The sequence below is a fragment of the Aspergillus heteromorphus genome (genome assembly GCF_003184545.1).
Source record: "Aspergillus heteromorphus CBS 117.55 chromosome Unknown BO70scaffold_17, whole genome shotgun sequence".
Taxonomy (NCBI): Eukaryota; Fungi; Ascomycota; class Eurotiomycetes; order Eurotiales; family Aspergillaceae; genus Aspergillus; species Aspergillus heteromorphus.
This window is the reverse complement of record NW_020290422.1, coordinates 498,689-513,647: the sequence shown is the minus strand read 5'-3', so window position 1 is coordinate 513,647 and position 14,959 is coordinate 498,689. Positions and strand designations below refer to the sequence as shown.

General features: G+C 55.8%; 6 protein-coding genes and 1 non-coding gene across 7 annotated transcripts; 4 read left to right on the top strand and 3 right to left on the bottom strand.

The window, feature by feature from the left end:
- Positions 1–262: 262 nt before the first annotated feature.
- BO70DRAFT_430256 (fungal specific transcription factor domain-containing protein) lies at positions 263–2,861 on the top strand (the record flags this gene model as incomplete). Its single annotated transcript, XM_025548144.1, has 7 exons — positions 263–310; positions 486–500; positions 566–657; positions 710–1,017; positions 1,082–1,488; positions 1,546–1,902; positions 2,004–2,861. 7 exons carry the CDS (start codon positions 263–265, stop codon positions 2,859–2,861), a joined length of 2,085 nt encoding a protein of 694 aa, XP_025398299.1.
- Positions 2,862–3,360: 499 nt separating this feature from the next.
- BO70DRAFT_397596 (uncharacterized protein) lies at positions 3,361–3,777 on the top strand (the record flags this gene model as incomplete). The annotated part of the gene is made up of 1 exon (XM_025546718.1): positions 3,361–3,777. The coding sequence occupies one exon, from the start codon at positions 3,361–3,363 to the stop codon at positions 3,775–3,777; it is 417 nt and encodes a 138-aa protein (XP_025398298.1).
- A 257-nt stretch (positions 3,778–4,034) lies between these two features.
- BO70DRAFT_353775 (oxidoreductase, short chain dehydrogenase/reductase family) lies at positions 4,035–5,441 on the bottom strand (the record flags this gene model as incomplete). The annotated part of the gene is made up of 5 exons (XM_025541838.1): positions 4,035–4,039; positions 4,102–4,127; positions 4,280–4,286; positions 4,351–4,712; positions 4,861–5,441. 5 exons carry the CDS (start codon positions 5,439–5,441, stop codon positions 4,035–4,037), a joined length of 981 nt encoding a protein of 326 aa, XP_025398297.1.
- A 764-nt stretch (positions 5,442–6,205) lies between these two features.
- On the top strand, positions 6,206–7,422 carry BO70DRAFT_338915 (NAD(P)-binding protein; the record flags this gene model as incomplete). The annotated part of the gene is made up of 5 exons (XM_025541226.1): positions 6,206–6,574; positions 6,629–6,705; positions 6,758–6,841; positions 6,894–6,962; positions 7,022–7,422. The coding sequence occupies exons 1-5, from the start codon at positions 6,375–6,377 to the stop codon at positions 7,420–7,422; spliced, it is 831 nt and encodes a 276-aa protein (XP_025398296.1). The 5' UTR covers positions 6,206–6,374.
- A 392-nt stretch (positions 7,423–7,814) lies between these two features.
- Positions 7,815–9,892, top strand: BO70DRAFT_363229 (putative C2H2 finger domain protein). Its single transcript, XM_025543512.1, has 3 exons — positions 7,815–8,149; positions 8,198–9,419; positions 9,551–9,892. The coding sequence occupies exons 1-3, from the start codon at positions 8,061–8,063 to the stop codon at positions 9,566–9,568; spliced, it is 1,329 nt and encodes a 442-aa protein (XP_025398295.1). The 5' UTR covers positions 7,815–8,060; the 3' UTR covers positions 9,569–9,892.
- A 644-nt stretch (positions 9,893–10,536) lies between these two features.
- Positions 10,537–10,607, bottom strand: BO70DRAFT_t199. Its single transcript has one exon. It is a non-coding gene; the product is annotated as a tRNA-Gly (tRNA).
- Positions 10,608–10,898: 291 nt separating this feature from the next.
- BO70DRAFT_317226 (putative DUF21 and CBS domain protein (Mam3)) lies at positions 10,899–13,863 on the bottom strand. Its single transcript, XM_025540378.1, has 4 exons — positions 13,453–13,863; positions 13,141–13,354; positions 12,404–13,073; positions 10,899–12,352 (listed from the first exon to the last, which is right to left on the bottom strand). Exons 1-4 carry the CDS (start codon positions 13,699–13,701, stop codon positions 11,335–11,337), a joined length of 2,151 nt encoding a protein of 716 aa, XP_025398294.1. The 5' UTR covers positions 13,702–13,863; the 3' UTR covers positions 10,899–11,334.
- Between the last annotated feature and the right edge of the window lie 1,096 nt (positions 13,864–14,959).

Genomic DNA, 14,959 nt, shown 5'->3' with positions numbered 1-14,959 from the left:
TCCATCGCATGGCCTGTTCTTGAACAGATGGCCAAGCGCCATTAGTGCTGACATCCGGAGATGGCGATGGCCGCCACACAGCCCAATCACAGCCCCGGCAGCTGCCCCCTCAATGGCACGATGGCAGCCAGTCGGAATTGCATGCATTTACTTAGTAAGTGGCGGGACATCCATTCGGACGACAGTGGGCCGAGCAGCTGAAGGGAACTCCCCCACATCACAACCAACCTTATCGGATGCCTCGGATGCTGCCACCATCGCCATGGGGAGGCACTCCAGCTGGGCCTCCGAACCGCCCGAGTTACGCGCTGTATGTGAAATCTGTCCGGGAAAAAATAAAAAAAAAAAAGAAACAAAGAAAAAACAAGTTGGCGGACCGCTAATAATACATGTCTGTGTGACTACCAGTGTGTGGAATGCCGGGTAAGCACGGAGTGCCGGTGCAGGATTAATCGGCTTGACTGACCAGGACATGCGGATATCAGAAACGGAAGGGGAAGGTATGTTGCGTCATAAACAAAACTTAGGAGATATAGAGTATTGAGATTGACATTGACATTGTCAGTGCTCCGGGGCTGCCCCGTGCGTCTACTGCGTGCGCACCAAGAAGCGCTGCAGATTCGACCGAGTGCCGTCGCGCACCCCTCTGACTCGCAAGTAAGACAAGATAGGTACTCTGATAGGTGTCACTCACTCTGACAGTGAATAGAAACCTCGATGCACAGGAACGTCTTTGCGCGGGCCTGGTCGCCCTGCTCCGGAAATTGAACCCGGATGTCGATATCGAGGAGGCGTTGAAGACACTCTCGTCTCCCGATGAAGCAAGTAACGACAATGACAACAGACGTCAACCACCACCACCACCACAACAGAGCACCGCCCATGACAGAAACAGCCCGACCCCGCCGGCGCACTTCGAATGGAACGAGGCTCTACTCTCATCCTCGCGGGCGCAAGGAAACCCGCTCGATGGGATGGCCTCACTGCCGGCGGGGCGATCGGAATCCGGGTATCTCGGTGAGCCACAACCCTACCCATCCCCATCCCATCGATGGGCCTGGCCTCCTCTGACACCATCCAGGAACCAGCTCCGGGTCCAGTCTCCTGCGCAACATCTCCGATCTGCTCCCCGAACAGCATGCCTCCCGCGGCCCCGTCCGACAGACCGAAAGCCCTCGCCTCCTGACCGACCCATCGCACGCGGCTGTACTGGACAGCCTAGTAGACGCCTACTTCATCTCATTCAACACCTGGTACCCCATCCTGCACGAGAGCACCTTCCGCCGGAAATACCAGAACCGGCAACACATCGCGGGCAGCTCGATCTGGCACATGATCGTCTACCTGGTGCTGGCGATCGGGGACTGGATCCTCACCGGCGGATCCAAGATCGAGCAGTCGACGTACTACATGGCCGCGAGATCGCGCATGTCGATGCACATGCTGGAATCAGGGTCCCTCCTCACAGTGCAAGCCTTTCTCCTAGCGGTGCGATCGAGAGAGATAGACCCGCATCCCCACGTCCCATACTAACAGAAAACACAGGGCTACTTCCTCCAGCGCCGCGACCGCCCCAACACCGGCTACAACTTCATCGGCATCGCCTACCGGATGGCCCTGGGCCTGGGCCTCCACCGCGAGCCACTGCCCGGAACCCCCGACACGCTGCTCAACGAACGCCGCCGCATCGTCTGGTGGATCGTATACACCTTCGACAGCGGCTTCAGCATCACCACCGGCCGCCCCCTCATGTCATCCGACTGCTTCATCGACACGCGCCTCCCACGCAACATCGAAGACTCCCACCTCCCTCTCGCCTCCCCGCCTCCGCCTCCCCTCCCCACCCCGACCACCACCTCCACCCTCATCGCCTTCTCCCGACTCGCCCGCATCGGCAACGCCGTCTACCGGGACATCATCGCCACCCCGACCAAACCCAAACCCATCCCCTCAACATCAACATCTACACCCCCCTACACACCTCCCGCACCCTAGACCACCAGCTCAAAACCTGGAAACTGTCCCTGCCCATCTACTTCACCTCGCGGACCGCACCGGCGTGGTTCCTGGCCCCCCGCGCCGTGGTCTCCTGGAAAGAGCAGAACCTGCGCATGATGCTCTGGTGGGGAAGCCAGCGGCTCTGCACCTCCGCCTCGGACGCCGAAGAAGCCCTGAATATGTGCCATTATGCCGCCCTCGAGTGTATCCAGGACGTGACCACCTTCTGTCTGGATCATCCTGATGTGCTGCATATCGGGCTGAGTTGGTATGCGACGTACTTTCTGTTCCAGGCGGCTGTGGTTTTGAGTATTCATCATTTGAGGCGGGGGGAGGGACAGGCACCGACACAAGCACATGCACAGGTTGGGGTTGCGGTTGCGGTTGAGGATCGGGATAGGTATAGGGATCCAGGATCCCTGTCCTTGGCGGCGGCGAATCAGGAGCTCTGGCTATTTTCGCTCTCGCGGGCGAGAGATTGCCTGGCGAGTTTGAGCACCGGGAATGAGGGCGCGGCGAGGTGTTTGGAGGTGTTGGAGCGGATTAAGGTGAGGTCGGAGCTGGGGGTGGAGGACCCTGTTGCACGGTCCCCGACGGGTGTAGATGTTGATGTTGCGCCGGGGCAGGATCTAGGTAATGGTGGTGATGGTGATGGTGTGGGTACCCGCCTGGGAACCCTGGCTGTCGATCCATCGCTGCAGATGTTCTTCGATGATTCGTCGTGGAATAAGGATATTTTTGAGGGCCTGGAGGGTTTCCCCATCACCGATGAGGTCGAGTCGTTTGATTATGTCCCCGGGAATGTGTTGACGGCGAATATTGCAGACGGGTGGCCTCCCCCGGCTGCGGGTCTGGGTGGGTGAGTTGGTAGGTACTAGGTAGGTGGGCTTGTGCAGGTCGATAGGATGTATGTTCTTGGTTGCTTTTCTTGTTTGAAGGGTTAAAAGCCACCAGGGGATGAACAATGGAATCGTTATCTGCGGCTAGCACAAAGAAGCAGAAGAAAGAGATCATAGAATCAAGCATAAACTGCCAACTGTTACTCTGTAAGTCTCCGCGCTATATCTGCAGATACTCTGGGTAGTATGTTGGTTGTCTCGGAACCTTACACTCCCTGTGTTCAACACAGGAAGAAATCGGTCTCTCACAAGTATGAAAGGTACACACTCCCCCTATTTCTTCCCTCGGTCATACTCCCTGTCCGCTTCCAAGCAAACCAGAATTATAAAAGACCCTCGACCCAGTCTCATCCCATCCCAGTACCCTCCACCTCCACCTCCCGGATCTCAAAATATACCTAACGGAAACAGACCCAAACCCAACACAGACCCAGATACAGACCCAGATACAAACACACCCAAAATGTCCTCCTCCCAATTAGTAGTAACCGCCCCTAACCCCCCACCCACCAACACCCCCACCCCCTTCCAACACTACATCCCACGTCTAGCCATCCTCTTCCTGGCCGTCAACATCTCCGCCTGGATATGGACACACCGACAGATAGGAACACCATCGCCATCGCCATCACCAGCGCTATCAACATTTGGATCAACTACCGATCCTATCTACGGCGGATATAACCCTGCGACCTACGACATGGGGGGCTGTTCATATCGGAGACAGCGTTTGTCCGGTCGATATGGGTATGAGCGGCGCCATGGCTTCTTATCCATCGTCTTCCTGTGGGTGGTGATGTGGTTCTGGTGGGTCTGGTGGAGGAAGTTGATGCTGAGGGTTGTTGCGCTTCGGATATTGCGGGAGAGGGGGGTTATTTGATTTTGATCATTCTTGTTGTGTTGTGTTGTGTTGTGTTGGGCTGTGGGCCTGGCTGTGGGGGTTGGTAGTGAGGGAGGGTTTCTTTCTTTGTTTGTTTGTTGGCTTTGGTGTGATAAATAGGATCGTTGTGAGTTTGGGGAATTGTTTTATGTATGTTTTGGTAATTTGGGGTCCTCTGGGCTGTGGACTGGGTTTGTGTTTGATTTTTTTTTGTTTCTTTCTTTTGATGGAGGGTTATAATATCTTGGCTTTTTTAATCATACTATAAGTGAAGAGTGATTAAGTGTGTGGAATGTTGATGTTGGTGATAACTAGTATGCTTACGATTGTTCATCACCTGCTGATATAAACTGTTTCTTTGTTTTGTTGTTCTTACAGGTTAGATGAATAGCAAGTTTTCTTATTATAATATCCCAGACCCCAGGCCCTCCAAGACCTACCCACTCCCCCATCCCAAACCAGATCCTCGATCCCAAACCAACCAACCAACTAGAAAACCAACCCACCACCTACACAGCATCAGCCATCATCCATCACACCCACCCCCCTCCCGAAAATCAAGAATAAACCTACCATCAACCACAATATCAACACCATTAACATAACTCCCCCCCAAATCACTACACAGCAGCACCAACGGCCCCGTCAACTCCTGCGGCGCCCCCATCCGCCGCATCGGGTTCCGATCCGCCCACACCCCGCGATGCCCCACCAGAGGATCGCCCTCATTCAGCACGGTATCCATATACCCCGGCGAGATCGAGTTCACGTGGATGCCATACCGCGTCCACTCCGCCGCCAGACAACTCTTCATATGCAGCACCGCCGCCTTGGACACGTTGTACGCCACCTGCGGCTGGGGGTAGTTGACCCTGTGGCCGCTGATCGAGGCCACGAAGACGATCTTTCCGCCGCTTTGGTGGGTGATCATGTGTCTTTTGTTTGTTTCGTCGTGTTAGCATGCATCGTATCATGTTGCCATTCGGGCGCTCACTGGCAGCGAGCAAGCCGAAGCGTGGCTGCAAAACAGACCAACCCCACATGTGAAAAGAATTAAGTATGATGGAAGATGGAACTACATACCTCCCCACCGCCTGCGCAACAATCCAACTCCCCGTCACATTCACATCCTGCATCCTCTTCCACGCGTCCAGCGACATATCGGTCGACGGAACTACATTCACAATCCCGGCGAAGCAGCAGAGGATCCGGATGTTGCCGAGGGTGGTGATCGCGGCTTGCACGGCGGCCTGTACGTCTGTCTCGAGCGTCACGTTGCATGGTATCGGGGTGATCTTTGCAGAGGGGAAATCTTCCCGTAGGGCGGTTAGCTGCGCGGTGCCTTTTTCGAGTGCGCTGGGTAGGTCGAACAGGGCGAGGCCGGAGAGGCCGTGCTCGAGGAGGGCGCGCGCGCTGGAGAGGGCCAGGGTGCCGGCGCCGCCGGTGACTGCGTTGGGTTGGTCAGTACGGAGTATGGTTGACTGGCATAGGATGGAATATGGGTGGGGAGACGTGCAGACTGCGTTGCCGGTTATGGCAAACCGCTGGCGCGCGTTGTCGGATGCGCTGTTGGTTGGAGGGAAGGGGGGTGGGGGTTGCGTCAGGGACGAGGTGATGTCTACTTCGCCCAGGCGGATCCAGGGGATGGTCGGGTCTGAGGCCATTTGGAATAGCTGATCACTTGTTTGATGTGTTCTTGTCGAATCCTGGCTCCTGTTGGTTGTGATCGTGGGACAATCCCTGGTTCCCCCTGGTTCCACCCGGTTACACGGCTGAAATGTTGGGGGGGGGATGAAAGGCAGTGAATAAGTAGGCTTGAACTCCAGAAAGAGAAGATCTGTAGTCAGAGGGATTGAAGGGCAATGGGGAGTTGATAAGTACTCGTACTGTCTGTTCCGCCGAACAACAGCAGCTGGCTCACTCACCACCGATATGCGTCCCCTCGGGCAGCTGTCGACCGATGGTGGCCAGAGTAAGTTATTCTGGGTAGACGGGTCTACTTACCTGCAGCAAAGTCCACTCTTCAAACAAGCACTGACCATGGCCTCCCAATGATGCTCAATGTGTATATATGGCTGCGGGGATAAGACCGGCGGGGACGCGGAGGCCCTCCGATGTTGCAGCCCTGATTCAATCGGTCCTCTGTCGTCCGAGTGTCTCTCTCTCTTTTGCAAGAGTACTAAACAGGCACAACCATCAACTCACATCTCGGACTTTCTTCCAGAGAAGAGGCACATCAGACACGTCTTTCGCACAGAAACAAGAGTGGTTCACATGGCGTTCCGAAACTTAGATCCGCGAGCTCAGGGCAGCAACCACACGGCTGACTGTGTGCCGACGAGCCCCTCGGAAACCCTCATCTCGGGGTGTTCCTGTTAGGCGGGGCTGTGTTTAGTGTATACCCCGCCACAGGGTCAGATGAGGTCAGAGGGACCCTGGAGGTGTAACCGGATGGAATCCTTTATTAGCAGGGCATCCCGGACTCCACGCGTCTCCCCGCAGTCAGTCACCCCACGTTCGTCCATTCGACATCTACACAATATCCGTAACCAAGCCATCGCGAACCCTTTCAACTCACAACCACCACAGCCGTCAATATGTCCATGAGTAAAACCGACAGTGCGACAGTGCGCGAGGGCTTCCCTCGCCCCTTCCCGAACACACCAACAAACGTCCTAGAACAGCTTCGTCTGACCGGAAAGGTCGTCGTCGTTACCGGGGCCGCGGACGGTATCGGCTACGCGGTGGCGGAGGCCATGGCCGAGGCCAATGCCCATGTCGCGCTGTGGTACAACTCGTGAGTTATACTCTGTCTGCAGAGTGTCTTATACGTGTCTAATTGCTATGATAGAAATAATGCGGCGGTTGAGAAGGCGCGCGAACTGGCTAGCACGCATGGGATCAACGCAACTGCGTACAAGGTTGATGGTGAGAGTTGGAGCTGTTGGATTTCCATCCGGATCCCACGCTGATCGATCAGTCTCCGACCCCGAGGCGGTCCAAAAGACCATCGCAGAGGTCGTCAACGACCACGGGAAAATAGACGTGTTTGTTGCGAATGCCGGTACGCACACACTCTATCCATTCAGGCACCCCTCAGAGCTGACCCAAAACAGGAATGGCCATTTCCAAACCCATCCTAGAGCAAACCCTCGATGAGTACAGGAAACAGATGGCGGTGAATGGTACGACATCTTTCCCGGCTATCAGTCAGTTACCAGGATCTTCCTAACCCACAAGGCAGTCGACGGCGTCCTCTACTGCGCCAAATACGTCGGAGAGGTCTTCCACCGACAGGGCTTCGGTAACCTGATCATCACCTCCAGCATGAGGGCCCATATCGTGAATGTTCCTGTCGATCAGCCCGTCTACAACGCGAGCAAGGCCTTCGTGACGCATTTGGGGAAGTCGCTGGCGCGCGAGTGGAGGGAGTTTGCCCGGGTTAATGTTGTCTCGCCGGGCTTCTTCGATACGAAGATGGGGGCTGGGCCCGAATCTCTGCAGGAGGCGTACCGCATGTCTGCGCTGGGGAGGCAAGGTCATGTCAAGGAGATTAAGGGGCTGTATCTGTATCTTGCGAGTGATGCGTCGACGTACATGACTGGGAGTGATGTATTGATTGATGGGGGGTATGTGTTGCCTTGAATAGAACAGTTACTGGTGTGCGTTGTGTAGTAGTTCATAGTAATCAGATGGGGAGTGGATGATGATATATAATCCCGCTGACGTTCTGTTTGATATCTCTTCTCATATACATCATCCGGGATAGTAGATATGGTTTTTTTTTTTTTTTTTTTTTTTTCATTCCTCACCCAAGTTTGACCTGGCAGATAGACAATACCGGTAGAAAAGTCTTTCGTCCTGCCATGTAACTGTCGAGACTGGCAACAGACACCGCACCTGCTGCATAAATAATGCATAACAATAGCTGACTCAGCAGCCACCGGGTAGTTATGCACGTGCCCAACGTCATATCGCTTAAAGCGGCACGGTGAGGAAATTATCGGCGGTGATTATCAATTCTGCGCGGAGGGGCAGTCGAGTCACAGCATCGCATCCACCATCCACCACCTCACTTCCTTCTGCGTGAGGATTTTCGACCGTTCCCCTTCCCTCGCACCCTTCCATCCGTGCGACTCGATATCCGCGTCCCCTTCTTCGATTGTGCGATCCCTTGGATCCCGATCATACCCCGCTCCACCACACACTCGTCTTCCGACTCCCCCACGCATTTTCTCTCCGTGATACCCTCTTTCCCTCTTTTTCTCTTTTTCTCCAGCAAAATGTCTTCCCTCCCCTACACCTGCAACACCTGCCTCGTTGCCTTCCGCGGCAGCGATGCGCAGCGCGAGCACATGCGCCAGGACTGGCAGTAAGTCTCTTATCAATCCCACCACCGCCCACGGACTAACCCCTCCAGCTTGTATAACATGAAGCGTCGGATCGCCTCCCTCCCCCCCGTCTCCCAGGAAACCTTCAACGACAAGGTGCTCGCCGCCAAGGCCACCACCACGGCGGCCGCCGCCAAGGCGTCCTTCGAAACGACCTGCGTCGCCTGCCAGAAGACCTTCTACAGCGAGAACTCGTACCAGAACCACGTCAAGAGCTCCAAGCACAAGGCGCGCGAGGCGCGGGCCAGCCGCGAGAACGCCGACGACTCGTCCTCCGTCATGAGCTCCACCTTCTCCCTGGGCGAGCCGATCAACAAGTCCGACGTGTCCAAGGTCGCCGACACGCTGAAGAACACCACCATCGAGGAGGGCGACGAGGAGGAGGACGACGACGACGACGAAGACAAGGACGAGGAGATGTCTGACGATGCCTTCTCCCCCTCCCGCTGTCTCTTCTGCCCTCAGCAGAGCGCCGACATCCAAGAAAACACCGAGCACATGTACAAGGCCCACGGCATGTTCATCCCGGAAAAGAACTACCTCGTCAACATCGAAGGCCTCCTCTTCTACCTCTACCGCAAGATCAACGAGAACAGCGAATGTCTCTACTGCCACTCCATCCGCAACACCCCCGAAAGCATCCGCACCCACATGCGCGACAAGGGCCACTGCATGATCGCCTTCGAGTCCGAGGCCGAGCAGGTCGAAATCGGCCAGTACTACGACTTCCGCAGCACCTACGACGAGGAGGACGACTGGGAGTCGACCGGCAGCGAGACCGCCGCGGAGGGCGGCGTGAAGGTCGAAGGCGAGGACGAGGGATGGGAGACCGACGCCTCGTCCATGGATGAGGACGAGGAACTCGACGACAACCGCAAGAGCGCCCCCGTCCTCTACGCCACCGACTACGAGCTGCACCTCCCCAACGGAAAGAGCGTCGGCCACCGCTCCCTCGCCAAATACTTCCGCCAGAACCTGCACAACTACCCCACGCCGGATGAGCGCGCTGCCCGCCAGCTCGCCATCGAGAACGGCGAGATCGAGCCCGATGAGCCCAAGGCCCGCGGCCGCAACCTCAACCGCGCCCTCATCTCGCGCGCTAACGGCGGTACCGGCATGATCGGCACCACGGACTCCCAGAAACACGACGTCCAGATCACGGAACGCAAGGAGCGGATGCGCGCCATCAGACAGGAACAGCGCTTCACGGCGAGAATTAACCGCGGTGCTAACCACCAGAAGCACTTCAGAGTATGTCCCTCTCTTCTCCTCTCCTCTCATCCCTTGATGATATCACCTGCCCTCCCCTCCCCTCCCCTCCCCCTTGATGACATCCTCCTGCATGAAAAACAACGCTAACCCAGTTTCTTTCCCTCTTCCAGGATCCCCTCCTGCAATGATCGCATCGCATACACCACCCCACACCACCCCTGGGTCTGTGTTGTGTTATGTCATGTCTGTATCTATCTCTGCATCGTATATTGATGAGTATATGAAATCTGAATCATTCAGGCTTGGTTGGCTTTTCTCTCTCTCTCGCGGCATTGAATTTCTCCATGTTGTGTTGTGTTGTGCTGTGTTCTACTGTCTTCTGCTGTCTTCTGTTCCGTTCTGTTTGTTTCCGTTTCCCTGGCATTTCCTTCTGGAGTTGTGGTCGACTAAACATGTACATGCTTTTCGTATGACAAAAGTATAGCTATTATGGGGGAGAATATAGATGTTGTTTCGTATTGGTTTGTTCAGTTGGCTAGGCTAGGTACAGTTACAGTTACAGTAGGCTAGATAGCTAGCTAAGTAGGTAGCGACCTACCTACATAACATACCTATTAGGTAACTAGTTACTGCCTAGGCACTGAAATACTTACTTACTACTACTAGATATCGACGGTAGATATCGAGATACTGCATCCATGCACCACATATACTTACTATATAGATCAGAAACCCCCTCCCTCCTCTATTATTCCTCTAACATCATACGATGATCCATTACCGACTGGGGAAGCAGAGGTTCATTCCATCCATCCATCCATCACATAAAACATAAAATGATAACTTACGCCCCCTCCCCTCCCCTCCCCTCCGCCTCTTCCCCCCGGGATACAGTAGTTAGCAACTGTACCATCAACATCATGGATCCGGTAGTTAACCAACCACTAACTTAATCCCCCCCCCCCCCCCCCCCAACTCCGCTAGTACTATACTATTACACTATACCATCTGCATCCCGCAAGGGAAAGAAACAAGAAACCTTCCGTTCTGTTCCAACAACAACAAAGCAATAAAAAAAAGTAATATAAAAACAATATTAAAAAATCCACCAGGCGGAAACCAGATGCGAAAGGGGAAAAAAAGAGTGATATTCAAATGCATCATCCGTGAATCGAACACGGGCCTCATCGATGGCAACGATGAATTCTACCACTAGACCAATGATGCTTTGATGACAGAATTGCCCTTATAAGGTTATATAGCCCAAGCCTCGAGAAAGCATCCATGGGGATAGAGGGCAGGGGAGGGAGGAGAAGAGTCGGTGACTGACGACAATCCCCCAGTCACGAACAGGCAGGGTCGTGCAGAACTCTAATCTCTCGATGTAGTACGGCGTATGCAAGGGAGATGTAGCTAGATAGGTAGGTACTTTAGAGCTGGAGCTGGAGCTGGAGCTGGAGCTACCGCTTCACCCCGCAGCTCATCACTTACGCCTACCAAGTACTCTGTAGAAAGTATCACCTCGGATAGATACGGTCGAATTTTTAAAACAATCGGTCGGTCGGTCGGTCGGATTTCATCTACCGTACACGTACACATACATACACCAGTCTATCCACCGTACATCAACGTTTAAACAGACAAATAACAAAACAACCGAACAGTACGGAACAGTTTTGTTTTGCTTTGCTTTGCTTTTGCATCAAGGAGCGCTATTGGAGACGGTCCAGGGAGGGAGGTAAGAAGGTAGATAGGTAGATAGGGATGTCGGGCTATGCATATAGGAAAAACGGCAAAAAAATAAAAAGAAGAAGAAGAAGAATTAAACAAGCCGCTGCTGTTCTGCGGATCATACATGTGCATCAATCAGCGACGGTGACAGCTATCTCTCACATACACACACAGGCACATGTCGTGTCGCTCTGGCCAGCAGAAATTGATCGATTGGGTCAGGTCATTGGGACAGCAGGGGGGCGTTCTCGGCCATGATATCGCCCTTGGAGCCGTGGCCGCGCTTCTTGCGACGCCGACGACGTTTCGATCCGGAGGCGTGGTTCTGTCCCAGATCGACGACTTCGCCCTCCTGCCGGACGGGGAACTCGGCTCGCTCGCGGGTTCCCGGGCGTTCGGACTCGGAGGAGCTGGTGCTGGTGGTGTGGAGGACGACCTTGCGGATGCCGTTGACGTCGACGATCTGCTCCGTGATGCTGCCGCTGCGGGCGGGGCCACGGTGGAGGTAGCTGGCGGGTTTGAGGAAATCCGACTGCGAGTCGCTGGAGCGGGCGCTGCCGGCGCGGCTGCCGGATCGGGGGTAGTCGTCTAGCGCTTCTTCGTGCACCGCTTCGGGGATCGCGATGGCGCCGTCTTTGGTCTGCGTGCTGGCGTCGGCGGGGAGCTTGTGCCCGATGGTACCGTAGCCGCTCCGCACGGCGTACACGCCGTCTCGCGCGTCCATGCCACTCTGCACCAGGCCCGCGCCGATCCCGCCCTGCAAACCAGCCGCCGCAAGTCGAGTCTGCGAGTCCGACATGCTAAGCGTCGAGTCCAGATCGGTCTGGCCCGATCGCGACGGCGACGCGCTCCGCTTGATCTTCACGTTCTGGTACCGGGTCTGACGCGGGCGGCTGGCCAAGTTTGACGGGCCCAGGTGCTTCAGGTGTTCGCGGATCTCGTCGGTCGTTCCTCGTTGTGTGAATAGGCCGTCGGCCGGATCTGAGCCCTTGTCCGCCTGAGGCCGACGGAGCTGGAACCGGGGCAGAGGCGCTTCGATGGAAAGCCGACGGTTGTCCTTCGGGGCGCCGTTCGGGGCAGCGGGAGGATCGTTATCCACCTCGATCAGCGCCGTCTCCGGCGGGAGCATCGGGGGCTCCTCCACGATACGGCCCTTGGGGACACGAGACTTGGGCGCGGGCGCCATGCGGCGGATGGCTTTGTGCACATCCACGAACACATCGGATTCGTCAATGATCTCCCTGTGGAATTGTCAGCGCGGTCGCTTCGTGCCGGGCATCGCGGATACATACTCGCCAATGAGCTCTTCAATCACATCTTCTAGCGTGACCACGCCCAGGGCGCCGCGGTCCTCACTCGGGAACTCCGAGACCAACACCATGTGGGACTTGCCCTCCTGGAAGAAGTTGACGATGTCCAGACAGCTGGTCTCGGGGCGAGTCTCGGGCAGAGTGGCCAGGGCAAAGTCCCGCACCCGCTTGCAATCCTCCGGATCATAGGTAATCAGCATCTTCACCAACAGCATGCCGACGAAATTCGTGGCGTTGTCCGGCGCATGGATGGGGACACGGGAGTAACCCTGCGAGAGGATGAGATCCATGGTGTCCTCGTCCAGGATGGTGTCGGCGGACATGGTGAAGACGTCCTCCATGGGGGTCATGATGCTACCGACCGCCTTGTCCTTCAGGTCCAAGACGGCGCTGATGATGGTGACCTCATCGGAGTTCAGCTGCTCGCCGGCTTCGCCCAAGGTTTTGTGCAGGGTGACGAGGGTCTTCAGACCGGCCTTCTTGTAGATGGTGCCGTGGTCCTCGCCCAGCAGGTAATCGAGCAGTTTGGCGACGGGGTACGCGACAGGGGACATGATGTACATCAGGGCCATGACACACGGGGCCATCCAGGCGCCGATGGGCAGGCCGTAGCGGACGCATATCGACTGGGGGACGATTTCACCGAAGATGACTGGACACGGTCGGGCGCGCTGGTAAGCAAGGATCCGGCGAGCCAAGAAGAGGGATTTTTCCCATACCAATCAAGACAGTGCTGCCCAGCACGGCGGGCCAGCCACCGCCAAGGGAGCGGTCCAGCACAATCGGGAGGGTTTCGTTGGTGATCACGTTGCTCAGAAGCAAGGTGACGAGGACCCAGTGTTTCCCCCGCTGCAGCAATTTCAACACACTCGCGGCGTTCTTGCGCTCGGCGCCTTCACCGGAGGTCTGGATGACCTGGAGGTAGACCTCATCCTAGAGAGAGAGCACAGACAAGCCAGAGTCAGCTCAGCTCAACTCAGCACCGCATCGCGGCAAGGAGGTGTGCGGTCGCCGGGGGGGGAGAAGAATACCTGTCCCATCAAGGCAATGGTCAAGCCCGCAAAGGCACCGCCGCTCAGGACGAGAGCGGCGGCGACACCGAGATAGAGCCATAGACTGGGGTCGCCGGGGGATTCGGGGGGGTTGGGGGTATGCTGGGAGAGGAAGGTCGGGGCGGCGGCGATGACGGGGAGGTTGGCGAAGGTGAGGACGAGAAGTTTTGCTAAGCCAAGGACGAGAGGCCGGGCGGCCAGGATGCGAGTGGCAGAGGATATCGCCATCACCGAAGGATGGACTGGAGAGAGGGAAGACAAGAGGAGGCCCGGAGGCTACGACAGGGACATATTTGAAGGAGCGAGAGGGCTAGGCTGGATTGGGGGAGGGGGACGCCAGAGGGTACTAGTGGCTCAATACTGGCTGGTCGCCGACGGTCGCGCCGCCGCAAGCAAATAACAATAATCCTCGGTGACGTACGACGCGCCCTCTCTCACCGCGCGGCTTCCCTCTTTCCCGCCCGGTGGGGACGCGGGAGGTGGGTTATTGTTATTATTAAACGTGTGAGGATATTCAGGAGTCTTGTCCCTGTCACCTGGATAGGGGCAGGTAACACGGAGTCGTTCTTTCCGGGGGGCTGGCCTCGTACTCGTACTCCCGTCGAGAGGTGCTGAGCATCTATCTATCTACAAGAGGATGAGGGAAATTTCTCATCTTCTCATCCCAGCGCTGGGAACGGAGGCTCGGAGGATTCCGGAGTATCAGATTGGGGGCGTTTTCTGCACCTCGTTCCCCAATCAGAACTCGTGGCGGAGGGGCTCACGTAATGCCTGAGTCAGAATGCTTGGCGTGCATCTATACGTCGACCACCACCACCACCACCACTGCAGCATGGAGCCGAGAAGCAACCTCTGCGAAGAAAGGGATTGGCAGTACGATTTAAAAATGCAGACTCGAACTGGAGCTGCGGCTGGTAGAGTGCTGCTCTTTCTCCCATATAACATCCTTTGTCTGGCACTGAGAAGGTGGCTTGTGGAGATATATATTCCGGCTACATACAGCATGGCACATGTGTGTGAAGATTCAGAAAAAGGAGACTCGAATCGACAAAAAGCACCACATGGCAGTGGATAAAAATGAAGCCATGATCTAGGAGCAGGACACAGCGGAAAAAGACAGAGATCGTGACAAAGGCAAAACGGATTACATAATAAAGGCCTGGAGAAGAGCTACACCACTGCACCCAACCACAGTTACTTCCAAACCATTTCTGGGGAACATGTAGATGGGGAGGATGAAGATGATCAGCAAAAAGCCCGGGAGTGTTGCCATCTTCGCTACTACTGTACCTGCGTTCCTAGACCTCGAGATAGCTTCAACTCGGCTGCCTCAATCAGCTTTCGTCAGCCAGAGACCCTACCTCTGATAATCAAATAAGTCTACAGTTAAGACCGGTCTATTGACCTCCTCTGCCCGAGGAAGCGAAACAGGCCATACAGTTGCGCCATGGGGAGCTAGATACCTAGGCACACGACAAACACCGCT